Source organism: Gopherus flavomarginatus, chromosome 1, assembly GCF_025201925.1.
Source record: "Gopherus flavomarginatus isolate rGopFla2 chromosome 1, rGopFla2.mat.asm, whole genome shotgun sequence".
NCBI lineage: Eukaryota > Metazoa > Chordata > Testudines > Testudinidae > Gopherus > Gopherus flavomarginatus.
Window position 1 is genome coordinate 249,119,941 of NC_066617.1, and position 19,540 is coordinate 249,139,480.

General features: G+C 42.4%; 1 protein-coding gene across 2 annotated transcripts in view; it reads right to left on the reverse strand.

The window, feature by feature from the left end:
* Positions 1–19,540, reverse strand: part of VWA3B (von Willebrand factor A domain containing 3B) — a 146,871-nt gene that overhangs the window by 126,126 nt on the left and 1,205 nt on the right. For both annotated transcript variants that reach the window (XM_050932009.1, XM_050931999.1), the window contains exons 2-6: positions 14,860–14,946; positions 14,203–14,430; positions 12,157–12,251; positions 7,932–8,182; positions 2,777–2,936 (exon numbers count right to left, since the gene is read on the reverse strand). In XM_050932009.1, the coding sequence (XP_050787966.1) occupies positions 2,777–2,936; positions 7,932–8,182; positions 12,157–12,251; positions 14,203–14,416 (720 nt within the window). In that variant the 5' untranslated portion in view covers positions 14,417–14,430; positions 14,860–14,946. The remainder of the gene's footprint in view (positions 1–2,776; positions 2,937–7,931; positions 8,183–12,156; positions 12,252–14,202; positions 14,431–14,859; positions 14,947–19,540) is intronic.

A 19,540-nucleotide genomic window follows, 5' to 3' on the forward strand; every position in this document is an offset into this window, starting at 1 on the left:
TCCTGCCATCTATCTCCACCCTCTGACAAACAGACGCTAGGGACACCGTTCCTTACCCATCCTGGCTAATAGCCATTAATGGACTTAACCTCCATGCATTTATCTGTTTCCTAGAGACTGGCTCCATGGGGTCCCTCACAAACTGGAGACGGTTACTGTGGGTTTGTCTTTAGTGTAGCTTATGTACATACTCCACGAACTGAGCATTTGAGCTTGTTCTGGAATTTGGGATGAGCCTATGTTGTGAAAACCGAAATGCTCAAAATAGCACATGCATGTGAATGGACACAGGGTGCTAAAATTAAATTAACCCAGGGGTTCTCAAACTGGGGGTCGGGACCCCTCAGGGGATCACAAGGTTATTACTGGGAGTTGTGAGCTGTCAGCCTCCACCTCAAACCCTGCTTTGCCTCCAGCATTTATAATAGTGTTAAATATATTTAAAAAGTGTTTAATTTATAAGGGGTGGAGGGGTCGCATCAAGTGGTTTGCTATGTGAAAAGGGTCACCAGTACAATAGTTTGAGAATCACTGAATTAACCCCTCTGAAGCCTCAGGGAATGCAGGGGTGGGGAGGTCTCCCTTGGTAGGGTTAGGAAGGAGGTAGGTGGTTCAGGATATTGCTCTTCTCATGTGATCCCTCCCCCCGTGGCTAATTTTAAATGAAGCTACCCTCCCCTGACATGAATCTCCCTATGGCACTGAAATTAAATATAGACTATAATTTGGCATTTGAGAAGTGAAAGGGATGGTAGCCCTAATGGAAAAGCTAAGCCTCAAACTGCTGAATGAGCTATAGGGTAGGGAAGGCTGTGCCTCCCAAACAGCCTGGCCCTGCCCCTATCCGACCCCCACCCACTTCCTGCCCCCTTGACTGCCCACCTCCCTCATCCTGCTCCTTGTTCCCTCACCATCCCTCAGAGATCCCGCTCCCCAACCACCACCCCGGGGACCCCACCCCTGCTCCCTGTCCCGACTGCCCCAACCCCTATTCACCCCCCTGCTGAGTCCTGACAGACCTCCGGAACGCCCACGATCCAACTCCCCCCATTCCCTGTCCCAACTGCTCCCCCCCGACCTCTGTCGCCTCCTTGTCCCCTGGATTCCCTGTCCCTTATCTAACCACCCCGGCCCCTTACCCCTGGCTCCTCCCTCACCCGGAGCTTCAGTGCGCCACATCCAAGAGCGTCACTGAACAGCGCTGCAGCGTAGCTCCGCCAGGGCCTGAGCTCTTCCCCGCTCAGAGCTGCGTGGTAAGGGGGCGAGCTCCAGGCCGAATGGAGGGAGCTTAGGCACCGCTGGAGCTCGCAGCCCCACCCACTTACCACGCAGCTCTGAGTGGGGAGAAGCTCGGGCCCTGCCGGAGCCATGCTGCAGCGCTGTTCAAGGACGCTCCTGGATCCGCTGAGGCGGGGTCGGGCTGGGGCCGGGGAGGGAGCCTCAGCAATTCTCGTGTGGGCCCCTGCAGAGCCTGGGACCTGGGGCAAATTGCCCCACTTGCTCCCCCCCCAGGCATCCCTATATCCCACCAGTGTGTTGAAAAATAAGAATAAGGCATATGAGTGAGGTTCTCTACCAGTTGGCTGGATTTTTTAAACATTCTCTTCAGACCCAGACCGACAAGGCCTGATAAGCCTGATTTTTTTCGCCAGACAATACTGCAAACTGGTAATGTTTTCCCAAAAAAGCAGTGATTGTCACATTGCTAAAAAAATCAGACATAAGAAAATGTCACCCTTGGACAAATTAACTCCTCACCCAGTTTATTTTTAATATCAAATTACACAGGGGTCAAGACTCATCCACCCTGGTAGAGAACCACGAGGCCTAAGCACCACCTTACATCCCACTTAAAATAACTTCTCAAAGGAAGACTTAAGTGGAACCTTGCACTGGCCCTCTGCACATCCCCTGTGTAAACAGATAACTCAGTCCAAACACAGAGGGCCAAATTTACTATTGATTTTAGCTTTAAATGAGTTGTACCAATTTTCTCCAGCAATAAGTTTGGCCCAATGTATCTTTGCTGCCAAAGGAATGGAGTGGCTGGCTAAAATTATGGTATATATTTTTATATCCTTTGGCTTTCCTTTAATGAGTAATGCAATATGGCCCTATTAAAAATAAACAGAATTTAACTGCAAAAATACTTGGTGTGCTTTGGGTACTATACTGTAAGAGAGTTGTTCAAACAGCTGGTGAGGCTACAATTTGGATGTCACAGGAGAGTTTACAGAATTCCTGGAGTCAGCTAGTGCTAAGTTAAAACAGTCTTCACATATATTTTTGGATTTTCTTGCATATTTCAGTAAGCAATACAGAATAAAAAAATGACATCCTTTTCTTGAGTAATATTTAATATTAACATTTTCATTAAAATATTTTGAAAAGTAATAATAATAATAATATATGGAGATATACCTATCTCATAGAACTGGAAGGGACCCTGAAAAGTCATCAAGTCCAGCCCCCTGCCTTCACTAGCAGGACCAAGTACTGATTTTGCGCCAGATCCCTAAGTGGCCCCCTTCAGCACATATTGACCTTTCATGCTCCACAGGAAAACAAAATAAGTTTCTGCTTTCAGAACCTGATACATTTACATACAGTATTGTTAAATATGGGCTGTAACTGTACTAGAAAGAAATACCTTCTAGATAGCCACAAGTTCTCTCTTTAGCCCTCCACAATTCATTAGGCTAAAACTTGCAATCCAATTCTCCCACCGAATATTCTTAGGTTTACTGGATACTTCAGAAGAGATGTATAAACTTACTGTCTTGTCACTTATGGCTTCCAACAGAGCCTCAGTGGAGCTGGTGGAACTGATGGCTGGCATATGGTCCAACTTCCAGAGCCATTTAACAGCAGACTCTACAGAATATTCAGACACAGTAACGGCTTTCTGTTGCCACTTCACAAGATCTTGCGCAGTGCTGAAAATAATATTAGTGATTATTCAGGAGTAATGAGGAGCCACTGACAACGTACAACAGCAGAGCTCAAAATATTTCTACTGTATTAGACCTTTAATAATAATAAAAAATAATAAATCACCAACTCTTGAGGTTGAGGTTCCATTAATAGGACAGTAGTTAAAATACACATTTCTAAAACCAGACAAGTAATAAGATAAAGAGGCAAAATAAAACTCTCATAAAGCACAAGTTGGAAAATTAGTTTCTAGGGCAGTTGTTTCCAAAACAGAATTAAGATAACTAAAGAAATATAGCTGCTTTAAGAACAATTTCTAGAGCATAGTTCCCCTTAAACATGCAAGAAACAATGTAAAAGACCTATCTGAGAAGTAGCTGACTATACAGCCTGGTGGGATGTGGTGGGGAGGGAACAGAAATATTCCAAGAGTAAGAAATAAATAATCAGTTTTAACAGTGTTGCCTAGCTAAAACAAATGACCATGTTCTCTAAAAACTGGGGACAGAGCATGGTCCAGTACTTAAAGCCCATGACTGAGTGTCATAAAACCTAGGTTTTATTTCTCCCTTTACTCCCTAACTTGCTGTGTCACCTTTGTGACTAATAAGTGATTTTTAGCCACTATGTCATCTGTAAAATGGAATTAATACTTACCTACCTACCAAACCAGAAAGTTGGGATGTGGAGTTCATCAGTATTTTAAAAAAGTGCTTTGAAGTTTTTGCGTTGAAGGCACTACAGAAGTGCAAAGCATGCGCACATGTGCATGTATATAAAAAAAAGAAGAAAAACAGGTGGTTCTAGTCTCTGTGACATTCCAGAAAGCATCACTCACTCACTCACTCATGCCCATCACTCCAATCGGGGTATGGGCCGTCAACCGCAGATCTCCAGAGTCCTCTATCCTGGGCCATTCGCTCTAGCTGGTTCCAGGTATAGCCCATTTTTTTGCTATCAGCCTGAAGGTCACGTCGCCAGGTGTTTCTTGGACGGCCTCTTTTCCGCTTGCCTTGGGGTTCCACCACAGTGCCTGTCTGGTGATGTTAGTTGGCTGCTTACATAGTGTATGTCCTATCCAACCCCACCTTCTCCTTCTGATTTCTTCCTCTGGTGGGAGTTGACAGGTCCTCTCCAAGAGGTGGATGTTACTGATAGTGTCTGGCCAGCGGATCTGGAGAATCCTTCTGAGGCAGCTATTAATGAAGGTCTGGATCTTCCTGATGGTTGTTTTGGTTGTCCTCCAGGTTTCAGCGCCATACAGTAGGACTGATTTCACATTGGAGTTGAACAGTCGAATTTTTATTGCCAAAGACAGCTCTCTGGAGCTCCAGATGTTCTTGAGCTGTAAGAAGGCTGCTCTTGCCTTACCAATCCTTACTTTGATGTCTGCTTCTGTGCCACCTTGCTGGTCGATGATGCTACCTAGGTAGGTGAAGAACTGCACTTCTTCCAGGGGGCTTCCATTCAGTGTGACTGGGTCATTGCTGATGGAGTTAATCCTAAGGATCTTGGTCTTGTCCTTGTGAATGCTGGGGCCAATCTGTGATGACGTGGCTGCCACTACGTTGGTCTTCTCTTGCATCTGCTGTTTACTGTGCGAAAGGAGTGCAAGGCCGTCAGCAAAGTCCAGGTCATCAAGCTGGGTCCACAACGTCCACTGGATTCCATTCCTATGCTCGTAAGTAGATGTCTTCATAATCCAATCGATGACGAGGAGAAAGAGAAGTGGTGACAACAAGCATCCTTGCCTGACTCCAGTTTGCACCTGGAAGCTGTTAGTAAGCTGCCCTCCATGGACCACTCTACAGTGTATACCGTCATATGAGTTCTTGATCAGGTTGACCACCTTTGCTGGGATGCCGTAGTGCCGAAGGAGCTTCCAGAGGGTCTCTCGATCCATGCTATCCCACACTTTCTCATAATCAACAAAGTTGATGTACAAGGAGGAGTTCCACTCCATAGACTGCTCGACTATGATGCGAAGAGTTGCTATCTGGTCCGTGCATGATCTATTCTGCCGGAAACCTGCCTGTTCATCTCATAGCTGTGGATCGACGGCATCCTTCATTCTCTCTAAGAGGACTCGGTTGAAGATCTTCCCTGGCACCGACAGGAGTGTGATTCCTCTATAATTGGCACAGTTGCTAAGATCTCCTCTCTTGGGGATTTTGATGAGATATCCCTCTTTCCAGTCTACCGGAATCACTTCTTCTTCCCATATCTTCTCAAAGAGGGGGTATAGCATTTCCACTGAAGCATCCGGGTATGCTTTCAGGGCCTCTGCTGGGATGTCATCAGGTCCAGCCGCCTTCCTATTCTTCATCATGGTGATGGCTTTTCTGATCTCATCTCTGGTTGGTTTATCGCAATTAATTGGGAGGTCCTCGTTGGCTGGGTTGATATCTGGTGGATTTGGTGGTGCTGGTCTGTTCAGGAGTTACTCAAAGTGCTCCGCCCATCTGTTCATCTGTTGTTCTATTCCTGTTATAGACTTTCCCTGCTTGTCTTTAACGGGACGTTCTGGCTTGCTGAACTTTCCAGACAGTCGCTTGGTAGTATCATACAGCTGTTTCATATTACCGCTGTATGCTGCCTGCTCCACTTCTGCTGCCAGTTCATCCATATACTCTCTCTTGTCCTTCCTGATATTCCTCTTCACTGCTCTGTGGGCTTCAGCATACTCTTTTTGAGCTTTGGCCTTTGCTGCTCTAGTCCTGCTGTTATTAACTGCTGCCTTGTTCTTCTTTCTGTCTTCTATCTTGATCAAGGTCTCTGCTGTGATCCACTCTTTCTGCTGGTGTTTCTTAATTCCAAGCACTTCCTGGCATGCTGACCTAAGTGTCTCTCTCACCTTCTGCCATCTGTTTAGTACACTGTCTTCCTCTTCCTCAGACCGATCCTGTAATACTGAAAACTTATTCTTCAGCATCAGTCCAAAATCTTCCTTGGTCTTATGGTCCTTCAGAAGGCTGACGTTGTACTTCACTCTTCTGTCTGACGCGTCTATCCAGTTCTTTTTCAGCTTCAGCTTCAATCTGGCCACCACTAAGTGATGGTCGGACGCCGCGTCTGCTCCTCTTCTAACTCTAACGTCATGCAAGGATCTTCTGAACTTCTTGCTAATGCAGACATGATCGATCTGATTTTCTGTCATGCCTGCTGGTGATACCCAGGTACTCTTGTGGATCCGCTTGTGAGGAAAGATGCTACCTCCTATGACCAGGTTGTTAAGTGTACACAGATCCACAAATCTCTCTCCATTCTCACTCATCTCTCTCAGAGCGTGGGTCCCCATGACTTGTTCGTATCCTGTGTTGTCAGGTCCAATTTTGGCATTAAAGTCTCCCATAAGGAGAATCTCTAATATTTTCTGGAGTCTGTTGTAAAAATCATCTTTGTCCTCCTCTTTGCTGTCATTAGTTGGAGCATAGCACTGAACAACATTCATCTTAATCCTCTTCATTTTAGTTCTGAAGGATGCTGTGATGATCCTGGGACCATGTGCCTCCCAACCAATCAGTGCTCTCTGTGCCTGCTTGGACAATATGAAGCCTACTCCCTGTGTGTGGGGTGCGTCGCTCTCTTCATGTCCTGAATACAGCAACAGCTCTCCTGTCAACAGTCGTCTCTGCCCCGCTTGCGTCCATCTTGTCTCGCTAATGCCTAATAGGGTCAGGTTGTTGCTCCTCATCTCTGCTGCAACCTGCGCCGTCTTTCCTGACTCGTACATGGTCCTCACGTTCCATGTGCCTATGGCAATCCTCCTGGTTGCAAGAAGGGTAATCGGCTTAGTGGCTTCCTCACGGCTTTTACCACCCAGCGTCATGCATCTTCGAGTTGAAGACAGTTCTTTTTCCAGGGTAAAAGTCTCTGTTGTCTCTATTGTTGGCGTTTCTGTAGCAGGTTGATTTTTTTACGAGGTGGAGTTGCTAGCCCCACGCCCAACCCTCCTCCTTTATCCTGACTTGGGACAGGCACATGGCCCCAAAGGACCTCTCTGGTGGAGTTCAGAAAGCATCATTTGGAGAATTTCTAGCAAACCTGGGAGAGTAGTACTGTACTGTCACAGAAATTTTTTTTTAAAAAGATAAAATGTATTTTTGTCCTAAATCTCCCTCCACTGCCTGATAAATTCGGCAAATACTTAACTTTACTGTGCCTCAATTTTGATATAACTTTGCAGATCACCTTTAAAAAAATTGTGTGTGTGTTTTCAAAGGCCACATAAGCTCACTTCTGATCTTCAAACCTCAAGTGTACTGGGAGGTGGGGAATTAATAACCTCAGGGCACCAGAATCAAAACTGTGGCATAAATCAGGGGCAAAATAACTTTAGGAGTCACAATCTAAATTTTAGTAGACTTTCTGCAGCCACTTTTCAAAACAGGATGCATTAAATTGCTCACAAACCTTTGCGTACATGACTTGCATGCACACAAACTCCCATCCTGACATGAATGTAAATCCTGTTTTGTGTGTGTAAACATCTATATGCTTGTATAAATAAAGGCTTGCACATGCACATTAATTTGAAAACCTGGGCCTATTTGTCACTGAATGTGAATTAATTTCCTCATATTAGGAAAGGAATACAGTCTCTTTGTTAAGGCACTGGACTGGGACTGAAGACATCTGGTTTCATTTCTCAGCTATGCTACTGTGTGATTTAGTGTGTGACACAGGGCAAATCACTTTATTTCTCTGTGGCGTAGTGGCCCACCTGTAAAATGCAGATAGCAATACTTCCTTTCTCCGAATGTGCATTGTTCCATGGTAGGAACAGTAGAGATGTACGCTGCCTAACATAACGAGGCACTGAACTTGGTGGGATCCTTTAGGCACTACAATAATACAAATAATAATACCATAATACAAATAATAATAATGACCATTGCTATTGCAGTAAGCATATCATCAGAATACAGATCTATACTCCACAGTACTTCTCTTCATCTCATTAACAAAAAGTAGAAAATAAACACCATTTCTCTTACCGAATGAGGTTAAACTTGGCAAGCTGGGTCACTTGCTGTGAGAGGACCATAGAAAGCGCATCACGGCACAGGTCATATTCAGTTCTACACACAGTGCCAAAGTCCAGAACAATGGTGATGCATGATTCCAGAATCACTCCAAATATCTGCCGACTTTCACTGGTTACCCATTCCATTCTCTGCTTGTATAGCTCAATAGCTCCAGTTAGACAGTCCACAAAATGAAGAATTAGCTCTTTTTTGGCTGTCAGCTTTATTTAAATACAAGAGAGAATGAAAATGAAGATTGAAACAAATAACTCAAAGCAGTCCCAAGTCCAGCAAAGCTACAATGACTGATTTGTAGTGCCAGATATGCCAGCCAAGGTAGCAATGGAAACAACCCATTTTTTGTCCACTATTTCAGCAGCAAAATACTTGACAAATGCCTCTGAGTCACTCACATATAATGGAAAAGCCACTGCACTTTATCCTAAATGCATTCCACAATATTTAAGTAAGCATAGGGCAGTGTCAACTAGTTTGCATGATTCGTTTGTGACAAGATCAGAGCAATGTAAGTGACTTAAAGGAAATGGGGACTCTGGGGGTTGGAAAGGATTGCAGAGCAGATGGATGGATATATTTGGGGCACTTGGAAACTAGTTATTAAGTTAGAGCAAGATTGTGACTTGCTCTTAAAATGCAGTGCAGGGGAATAAGGGGATGCACAGTCAGGAGTGGCGCCAGGGTTTTTGGCGCCCTAGGCACAGGGCCGGCTCTAGCCAGCACGCTGCAGGGGGTGCTCTGTCACTCGCCGGTCCCGCGGCTCCGGTGGACCTGCCACAGGCGTGCCTGCAGATGCTCCACCGGAGCCGCAGGACCAGCGGACCCTCCGCAGGCACGCCTGTGGGAGGTCCATCGGAGCCACCTGCCGCCCTCCCAAACCCTGGTGCCCTAGGCGACCGCCTAGGTCGCCTAAATGGAAGCGCCGGCCCTGTGCACAGTTCTTTCCTTGGGCAGTGAATCTCAATCTTGTCCTTAAGCAGCAGCTGAAAGGAAATTAAAAATGTTTCTTTGTATTTTTGGTCAGGATGCCCAACATTCAGTATCTGTTGGGCCTAAATATTTGTATTTAGGTATTTGGTGCAAATTAAAAAACAACTAACATCCCATAAGCCTCAGCCCCATCAGTAAATTAAGCAACGCCAAGGCCTACCCCTGGAAAGAAAAATAATTATAAACAAAAGAGAAATATATCTAGGACCTTCTCTGGACCTTATGACATTCACTCCGGGGTTCTAGGCAAAGTTATAGGCATTACCCTGACTCATGTACATAAAAATGGCCACACAGTATCAGACCAATGATCCATCTAGCCCAATACCATGTTTTCCAACAACAGGCAGTGCCAGATGCTTCAGAGGGAATAAACAGAACAGGGCAATCAGCAAGTGATCCATCCCCTGTCATCAAATCCCAGCTTCTGGCAGTCAGAGGTTTAGGGATATACAGACCATGGGGCTGCATTCCTGACCATCTTGGCTAATAGCCATTGATGGACCTATCCTCCAAGAACTTATCTAATTCTTTTTTGAACCCAGTTACACTTTTGGTCTTCAGAACATCCCCTGGCAACAAGTTCCAAAAGTTGACTGTGCATCTTGTGAAGAAGTACTTCCTTTTATTTGTTTTAAACCTGCTATCTATTAATTTAGTTGGGTTACCCTGGTTCCTGTGTTATGTGAAGGGGTAAATAAAGAGCAGATGTTGTGAGAGAAATATCCATAATGACTCCAAGGTCTCTTTCTTGAGTGGTAACAGCTAATTTAGGCTTCATAATTTTTTAAGTATAGTTGGGATTATGTTTTTCAACGTGCATTACTTTGAATCCACATTGAATTTCATCTACCAATTTTCTTGCCCAGTCACCCAGTTTTGTGAGATCCCCTTGTAACTCCTCTCAGTCAGCTTTGGCCTTAACTATCTTGAGTAATTTTGTATCATCTGCAAAACTTTGCCACATAACTGTTCACCCCCTTTTCCAGACAAATTATGAATATGTTGAACAGTACTGGTTCCAGTACAGATCTTTGGTGGACCCCCTATTTACCAATTTTTATTGTTAAAGCTGACCGTTTATTCCTACCCTTTATTTGCTGTCTTTTAACCAAATACCAATCCATGAGAGGACCTTTTCTCTCTTAGCTCATGACTACTTACTCTACTTAAGAGCCTTTGGTGAGGGACTTTATCAAAGGCTTTCTGAAAGTCCAAGTACACTATATTCACTGGATCATCCTTGTCTACATATTTATTAGAATTCTTGAGAGTCGACAGATTGGTAAGATATAAAAAGCAACAGAGTGTCCTGTGGCACCTTATAGACTAACAGACGTATTAGAGCATGAGCTTTCGTGGGTGAATACCCACTTTGTCAGACGTATTCACCCATGAAAGCTCATGCTCCAGTACGTCTGTTAGTCTATAAGGTGCCACAGGACACTCTGTTGCCTTTTACAGATCCAGACTAACACGGCTACCCCTCTGATGGTAAGATATAATTTCCCTTTACAAAAGCCATGTTGACACTTCTCCAAAAAATCATGTTCCTCTATGTGTCTGATAATTCTGTTCTTTACTATATTTTCAACCAATCTGCTCAATACTGAAGTTAGGCTTACCACTCTGTAATTGCCAGGATCACCTTTATAGCCTTCTTTTAAAAACTGGCATTACATTAGCCATCCTCCAGTCATCTGGTACAGAAGCTGATTTAGCAACAGGTTACACATCACAGTTAGGAGTTCAGCAATTTCATATTTGAGGTCCGTCAGAATTCCAGGGTGAATACCATCTGGTCCTGTCTCTTTAATTTATCAATTTGTTCCAAAACCTCCTTTACTGACACCTCAGTCTGGGGCATTTCCTCAGATTGGTCACCAAAAGAGAATGGCTCAGGTTTTGGAATCTCTCTCACGTCCTCTGCAGTGAAGTCCAATGCAAAGAATTCATTCATCTTCTGTGCAATGATCTTGCCTTCCTCGAGTACTCCTTTAGCATCTCAATTGTCCAGTGTCTCAACTGATTGTTTGGCAGGCTTCCTGCTTCTGATGTACTTAAAACAAATTTTTGCTCTTATTTTTTTGTGTCTTTTCCTAGCTGCTTTTCACTTTCTATTTCGGCTGCCTAACTCTACACTTTGCTTGCCAGAGTTTATGTGCCTTTCTATAATCCACCCTAGGATCTGACTTTCAATTTTTGAAAGGTGCCTTTTTGCTTCTAATCACCCTTTTTACTCTGCTGTTTAGCCATAGTGGCATTTTTTTTTTTTTGGTCCTCTTACTGTTATTTTATTTGGAGTACAAACTTAGTTTGAGCATTTATTATGGTGTTTTTAAATAAGTTTCCATGTGGCTTACAGGCATTTCACTCTTGTGACTGTTCCTTTTAATTTCCATTTAACTAACTTCCTAATTTTTGTGTAGTTCCCCTTTTGGAAGTTAAATGCTACTGTGGTGGGTTTCTTTAGTATTTTTCCCCCTACAAGGATGTTACATTTAATTACATTATGGTCGCTATTACCGAACAGTTCAACTAGATTCATTTATTGGCCAGATCCTGTGCACCACTGCCCTGAGCCCCTTGCCATACCGTGCACCCTGACCCCCTGCCCTGAGCTGCCTGCTGCACCCCAACCCCCTTCCCTGAGCCGCCTGCCACACCCTGCACCTGACCCCCTGCCCTGGACCCCCTGCTGCACCCCTCACCTCTCCTGCACCCCAACCCACTGTCCTGAGCCCCTGACCCACCCCAACTCCCTGGCCTGGGACCCTGCCACCCCTCCTGCACCCCCCGGGGGCAGGGAGGGGGAAGAGTTGGGTGGGGATTTCAGGGAAGGGGTTGGAAGAGGCGGGGCTTCATGGAAGGGGTGGAGTGGGGGCAGGGTAGAGGGTGGCATGGGGGAGGTGTCAGTAATGTGGCCCTCAGGCCAATGTGCTAGTCCTCATGTGGCCCTCATGGTCATTTGCGTTCGAGATCCCTGGTCTAGATCATTAATCATTTGGCGCAGTAGAAATAAAATCATCAAAAGATAAAAGTTCCCATTTTGGAAATATATCAGTTTCCTGTCAGCATTTCTTTAGAAGAGGAGATACTTCAGTCACATCATTTTGTTACACTGATACTATCTTTTAAATAGGGGTAAAGTTATTACTCTACTGAGCCATAAGTCAGTCGCACTTACATTATATACTCTGCCATCTTGTGCTCTCAAGTATTGAGGAAAAAGACCGTCTGCATACCGAGAAGCCACAAATTTCCCCAAGGTGGACACATAATCTACATTCAAGATTATAAACGGTTGCCAGTTATTGGGAATATTTTCATTATGAACTGTTTTTTTAAGTCATATGCAACAGAAGAGAAGATAAATGGCACTGTCATTAAACTCTTTTCTTTTGGTTACCCAAATAACATTTTTACAGCAATCTACAAACCAAATTCAATAACATGTCTATAGAAGGGACAGTAAGTGGACAAATTCCGCCTTTTATCCAAAGAACCTAAGTGATTGATACATGTTGCAGGACAGATCCTAAAAAAAGTTACTGTCCGAATTTAGGTTCATGCAGCTGAGAGGGAGGATTTGTACTATCTATGTGATATTAGTGAGCTTTAAAAAGTTTCTATTTATGTTGAGTTGTAGAAATTATTCTCATTTCCTAGAACCAAGTCTAGTTATATCTAATGGAGAATAAAAAAAAAATCTATTATCTTGCTTACTGGTAGCAAACTTCTTGTGACGTTAGATTTCCGCAATTCAACGTTTGCATTCTCCATTTACATCTTAAAAGCAAGTGCAAGTATTTGTCAGTCAAAAGAGAAAAAAAAATATCATGGATGTATGATGCCCTCCCATAACATATATGGAAAGGAACAAAAGTGGATGCAGCTGAAGACATGTCTACACTGCAACGAAAGGTATGCAATTTGCAGTACAGGTAACATAACTGAAGCGCTAGCTTTAATCTAACTAGTGCACTAAAAATAACAGCGAAAATGCTGCAGCAGGAACTTCAGCATGTTCTAGCAATGAGAGTTTGTCCCTAGAGAGGCTTGTACAGCCTGTGTGACGCTGGTGCCACTGCATTTATGCTGCTGTTTTTTATCATGTTAGCTAGATTAAAGCTAGCACAGGTATTCCTATCCGAGCTGCAAATCACATCTTCAGTTGCAGCGTGGACATACCCTGAAGAAGGAAAAGCATGTTCTCTGCTCCCTTGACAACAAAAAGTTTCTTGGCAGATCTGAATAGCTGGGACTCCACTGACAGAAAAACACAGGGCATGTGAATATTTAACAGCCACAGAGCAGCTATTCCATGCAGCATGTTCCTTTGCTAATCCAGTGTCTTTTTGCTGGTAAAACTATGCTATACGGAGCATTGTATACCTCCTTAATCCAGAGAGGAGTGAGTGTGCAACCTCTAGCCTTCTAGTAATGAAGGTAAGGCTCCTGGCAGGGGAGAATACAGTATTCCCCATGGCTCCAAGCCAGCTGCGTTCTTAAATTAAACAGCATAAAACAATTATTAATACATTACAACTACTGCTTCTTAAACTGTAAATTCTTCATGTCAGGGATTGTCTGTGCTCTGTAAATCATTATTATATAAATGATTAATAATTATTATTTCTCACAAACTCTCTCCTCCAACTGCCACACAACTGCAAATTATAATTTGGCTTTGATGTTGCAGAGCTTGACTTTGCAAGAAAAACAGCCTGAGTTTAAATCTGATATTGAATTACCTGTCTAAAAATTAGCAAAATGTTCACCTGGAATCACAATAATAATTTATGGCAAGGAGCTCAGGAGGATCTTCGTGTTTTCAGTCCACGAAGGACAGGGTTCTTATGGCAGTTACATTTTCAGACTCCAGGGAAAAGGTTTTGCATGTACTAATTCTGGAAAATTCAGTATCTAAAGTTATTTCACAAATGTAGCTAGACTGAGATCAAGATTAAAGTGAGGAACAACATGGTGCAGATTAAAAAGAATAGTCTGTCTCTCTGTCTCTCTCCTCGAGAGATGAGCAGCCATGTGGGATATGTTCCCAAGCTAAGGTGAAGATGCGGAATGTGACTTCCCTTTCTCTTTTCTAAGACAGCACCAAAAAAAGAAACAATTTTAAAGGCTCCACATCATATACTGGGCTGCTAAAAAGGAGCATGGAGCTCTGGACTATTCCAAGTCAAATTTTAGCTTTTACCACTGGCTTCCCTCCTACCTTCCCTGTGCTGAAATCCAATTTGTGATAAAATCTGAGAGAGGGACAGTTTGTTTCTCTTGAGTCCATGACGCTGAAGCCACTGAGAGGATGAGATGAGAGGCTGTACATCCAAGTCCCACAGAGTGCTTTTCGGTCTCTTTTCCTTCTCTTTTGACTTGCCCTCATGGGCAACATTGGAATCCGAGTTTTCTTGCTCTCTAGTGTGTTTCATATCAAAGGTAACCTCTATAAAGAGAAAAAAACATGAATGTTTACACTTCTCAAAAAATTGTTTATTCCCTCCCACCATCACTTGTCTCACCATTCCTTTTGCAAGGCACTTTTTATATTTATCTCTCTACCTTTTCCTCATTCTACTGAAAAAGCGTGCTTAACTATGGAAAGTCACCTTCAATTCCAGGCATTTACCAGATATCATGTCCCTCTCCCTCCTCCATGCACATTCACTTCACATTCGATTGCTCTTTGTTTTGAAACCCAAGCGTTGGGAAGGCTACATCCAGTCTGCCAGAAAGCAACCCTTCGAACCCACAAGAGACTTCACCCCAAATATTGGGACAGATAATAGGCAATCATAACATGCACATCAAAAGCTTTCTATTGTAAATCATCCAAGAATACATGCAAAATATGTCTACTTCTTAAGATACTCACAGTCACTCCAGGCAACTCTTTTACACAGATTTCCAGTCATTCTGGACTTCTTGATTTGGGGTCCTTCTTTGTTTTCCTCTTAAAAACCTGAAGAATTAAAACCAAACAAACACTATTCAATATAGTGCCACTCAGAGGCCCGATCATGACTGAGACCTTATTGTTCTAGGCAATTACAAGTATAGAATACAAAATAGTTTGTATCACAAATAATTTACCATCCAGAAGGCCAGTCTTAGAAACACAAGCATAACTTTAATAATTCAAATAGTCTCATAAGATAACATTATGCACGTGTGACTGCAGTATCAGGGCCCAAATGTGGAAAAGACACAAAAGGTGGGTGAAGAACAAAAAGATAGAGGGTGAGACACGTGAAAGTAACAGGACTGCACTTACTGGCTGAGTGTGTAATTTTGAGGCTTCAAGATTTTTAACTTTAATTTGATTTTTTAAAAAAAATAAAATGAATGAACAAGAGATATTTATGAATCGCTAGCAGGCCACCTGCCTAACTGCTGTCAGCAGGGAGTTTACCATGGGCATTACTGCAGAGACAGGATAAATTACAATATAACTAATCTGTAACAGAAGAATGACTATTCCTCCCTCTTTGCCAAATCAACAGTGTTATTTTTATCTCTTGTATATTAATCCATCAACTATTATAATCTAGGAAGACACTAACAACACTAACTGCAAATGCAACCTTAGTTCTTAGCAGGGTGGATAAAAATCAGTGATTTAAAAAAATGGGTTTTTTATTTAAATTAGGGGTTTTTTCCATCAAAAAGCATTTATCAAAAAAATCCATCTAAAGATAGTTTTAATTAAGATACATTATAGGTCAAAGATATCTCATCATGGAATAGGGATTATAAATTCTATTTCTATAGTATGAAAATATATTCATGTAATGTTTAAGAAAAGTTTTGTAAAAGAGTTCCAATAGTTCATGGATTAGGAACTCAATCTTATGGGGTTCCAGAAACTTCTGTATAGATTATTTAGGTTAATCTTTCTATCTATCCAATGGGACTCAGTGCTCAGTCTAGAAGATACCATCAGAGATGCTTGGTTTTGCAATTCTCAAACTGTGGATTTGTGTCTCCAGAGATAACATGCTTGTTAACAGCAAAAATGTTTTTAAATAAAAATAAATAAATACAGAGGTAAGAAATAACAGACCTCAACCCTATTGTCCCTCTGTAAATTTGTGTACACAGGGTCAATTCCTTACCTCTCTCTAAAAGTGCAAAGTTTCAAAAAGTTCAATGAATATAGGATTGTTGGGGGCAGAATAGATCCCTTAAATGTGAGAAGGGAGGGGCAGGCAGTAGAAACAAAAGTGAAACTGTTTGAGCAACATATTTCAGAAGTCTTAAGGTCTTTCTGAGTATAACCTTCATTGATTTGAAATCTACCATATCATTCTTTCACTAGAAGGGAAAACCTATAATGGCAGCAGGCCGTAAAAGAGATCCAGTTTGGGAATATTTTTATGAAGTTCTTCTACCTGTCGGTAAGACAGGCATGCGTGCAAAATACAAAACAGTACAACAAAGAAATGCAAGGCCTGGTTGCCTGAATGAAACGACATCATGAGTAGTGTTCCTTCTCAGGAGGAAGCTGCGTTGAAGATGATGAAAGGAACATGTCTGAACAAAAAGGATCTTCAGGTTGGTAAACTTTTTTATTTCATACTTCTTTCTTGAGGACTGCCTGTCTTCCTTCTGGACTATTCTTGAATTCTCATGTTTGAGCAAAAAATATAGTTGTTACTCTATGGTACTATCATTTTAGATGCAGTTGTAATAAAAAATAAATATCTGAAATAGGCAAATCTTCCTTTTACAATTTCACCTTTAAAGTAGTACTGATTGTCTGTGAATGCAATGAGTGATAATAACTGAGCAGTATGATAATAATGATTAAATAACTGCACTGACATATTTTGTTTAGGAGAATCCATCCTCAATATACAGAATTCTGAAGACTATCTACCTTCAAGATCACCATCATTTCTATAGTTTCAGTGTTATCTGCCAATGATAGTGTTTCAGTCACATCGTGTATGTCACATAGCCACAGTATATCACCTGCAGCAAAAAGAAAAAAAAATCTCCATCATTCAGAAACAACCCTAGATAAGTTTGTGATAAGACCCAGCAGATTACAAAAAGAGGTAATTGATGGAAAAATTGCCTGGTTTGTTTATGCAAAAAATTATCCTTTCCGTATGATTGAAAACCCACACTTAACTAACATGGTTTAGTCATTAAGACTAGGATACAGTCCACCCAGCAGAAGAGATTCACAGGCAAATTGCTGGATAAAGTGTATGAAAGAGAAATCGAGAAGTGTACAAAGGTCTAGCGGGTAAAATCGTTAACCTGAGTCTTGATGGGTGGAGCAATGTCCACAATGATCTTGTTGTATATGCTGGTGTGACAACAGAAGAAGGGAATGTCTTCCTTACAGAAACAACTGATACATCTGGAAATGCACACACAGCAGAATACTTACAAGAAGTAGCAGTAAAAGCTATAACAAACTGTGAAAAAAAATTCAAATGTCAGACAATGCTACAAATGTATCCAGGATGAGAAGAAATTATTTAGAAGAGAGTGAAGAAAGTTCCAAGCTAATAACATATAGTTGCAGTGCTCATTTGATGCACCTCCTAACCAAAGACTTCAGTGTTCCAGAAATAAAGGTTAATGTTGTTGAAATTGCAAAACACTTCCGTAACAACCACTTTGCAGCAGCTGCTCTGAAAAAAGTAGGAGGAACCAGGCTAACTCTCCCACAAGACGTGTAATGGAACTCAGTAGTGGACTGTTCTGAGCACTATATCAAGAACTCGCCTAATCTGATGACAGTTTGTGAACAAAATCGTGAAAAAACAGATGGCATTGTCACAGCCAAAGTTCTCAACATTGGGCTTAAGAGAAATGATGAACACATTCTGAGTACCCTGAAGCCTAATTCTGTAGCCTTGAACAAAATGCAGGGAAACAGCCGTTTTACTGCTGACAGAGCTGCTGGAAGCAGCACAGGCCGAGGGACTTACTACCTGCCACTTCCAGCAGCTCCCATTGGCCCAGAGCAGCAATCCATGGCCAGTGGGAGCCGCAATCAGCTGGACCTGTGGACAGGGCAGGTAAACACACCGGCCCAGTCCGCCAGGAGCTTTCCCTACACAAGCGGTGACCCATGTTTGAGAAACCCTGCACTTGATCAAAGGGTCAAGTACTTATCTTTAAAAAGTTGTGCCTGAATGAAAGGATTTCTCCCAGCTCAGATTCGTTTCCAAGGGGGTGGGGGAGGGAGAGAAGGGGGAAAGTCATGCTAACCTTTGAAGGGGTATTTCATGGCACTCTCTCCCGATGCATCTCACTGAGCCCCACCGGCTGTACTGCAGCGCAGGGTTACCTGGCTGGCGGCACTGACGGTGTTGTTGGCTGCTTGGGGCTTCCTTCCTGGCCCTGGTAAGCTCTTGGCAGCTTTCTTGTTGTTCCTCAGGGGACTCGAGCTGTAAGAGCATGAAGTTGCTCTTCGCAGACTCCGGGGTCAGGCAAACTTTGTAGCAGTAGCCCCGAGGGCTGCTGCCCCTCACATCCAGGCAGTTGTTGGGCACTTTGTTGCCAGAGGAGAGCTGGGGCTTGATGTTAGAATTTTTGAAGACATCAGAAAGAATGCCACCCCTGGAAATGTGCTGCCCCAAGCACGTGCTTGCTTTGCTGGTGCCTAGAGCCGGTCTTGCTGGTGATGTTCTCCTCCTAATACAGCATGGCAAGAACATCCTCCATATATTAATGATTAACCTGTTGAACTGGAGATACTTCACCTCCCAATGGACTTCATAAATATCTGCTTCAATTATCTTTTGTAAATGAAATAACCAATCATTCATTTTCTGATATAGCTGTAAAACTAATCTGAAAAGTTTTCAAAATAAATCACTTTAAAAATGTATAGTGTGTATCTTCTAAAAATTAAACCTACATCTATCTCTGAGTTGTGAAGAATATGTATTAAGGTTATAACAACCAACAAGAATGCACTTTTATGTAGAAATCCATGATTTCCTGACTAGTGATTTAAATCATGGTTTAAATCAAATCCACTCTGGTTCTTAGGGGCTCTGGTAAGAAAAAAAGCAAAAAAAGAGTCCTCTTTGCAACCTGATAATATATGCTATGTCTATAACATATGTACTATATGTACAGAATAATTTTATTTTAGCTTAATAAAATTACTCATTATTAGCAGGGTTTAACTGTCCATATAACATCCAAAGAGAGCAACCAAAGGAGATGTGTCTGCAGGTAGCAGCTATCTGTGTGATTTCTAAGCAGACACAGACAAACTAAAAGGTTCGTTATCATAGCAGCTTCACGTTAACAACTAAACTGAGCAGTATTTTTAACAGTCTTCCACATTTAAGTTGTGGATCCCAGAAGCCATTTCATTTTTGCAGCTACCTAGAGTTTGACTATAGATTTTCCTTCATTTTATAATATAAATGCCACTCCTGTTCACCCCAGCTGAACAGCATCTGTATGTGAAATGCATTTTAAGAGAAGAAAAACAAAAGTTTCCTACACAAAGAAATTTTGACAAGAATATGAAATGGCGTCAATATAAATATCAAATAACCTCATATCTAAGGAAAGGC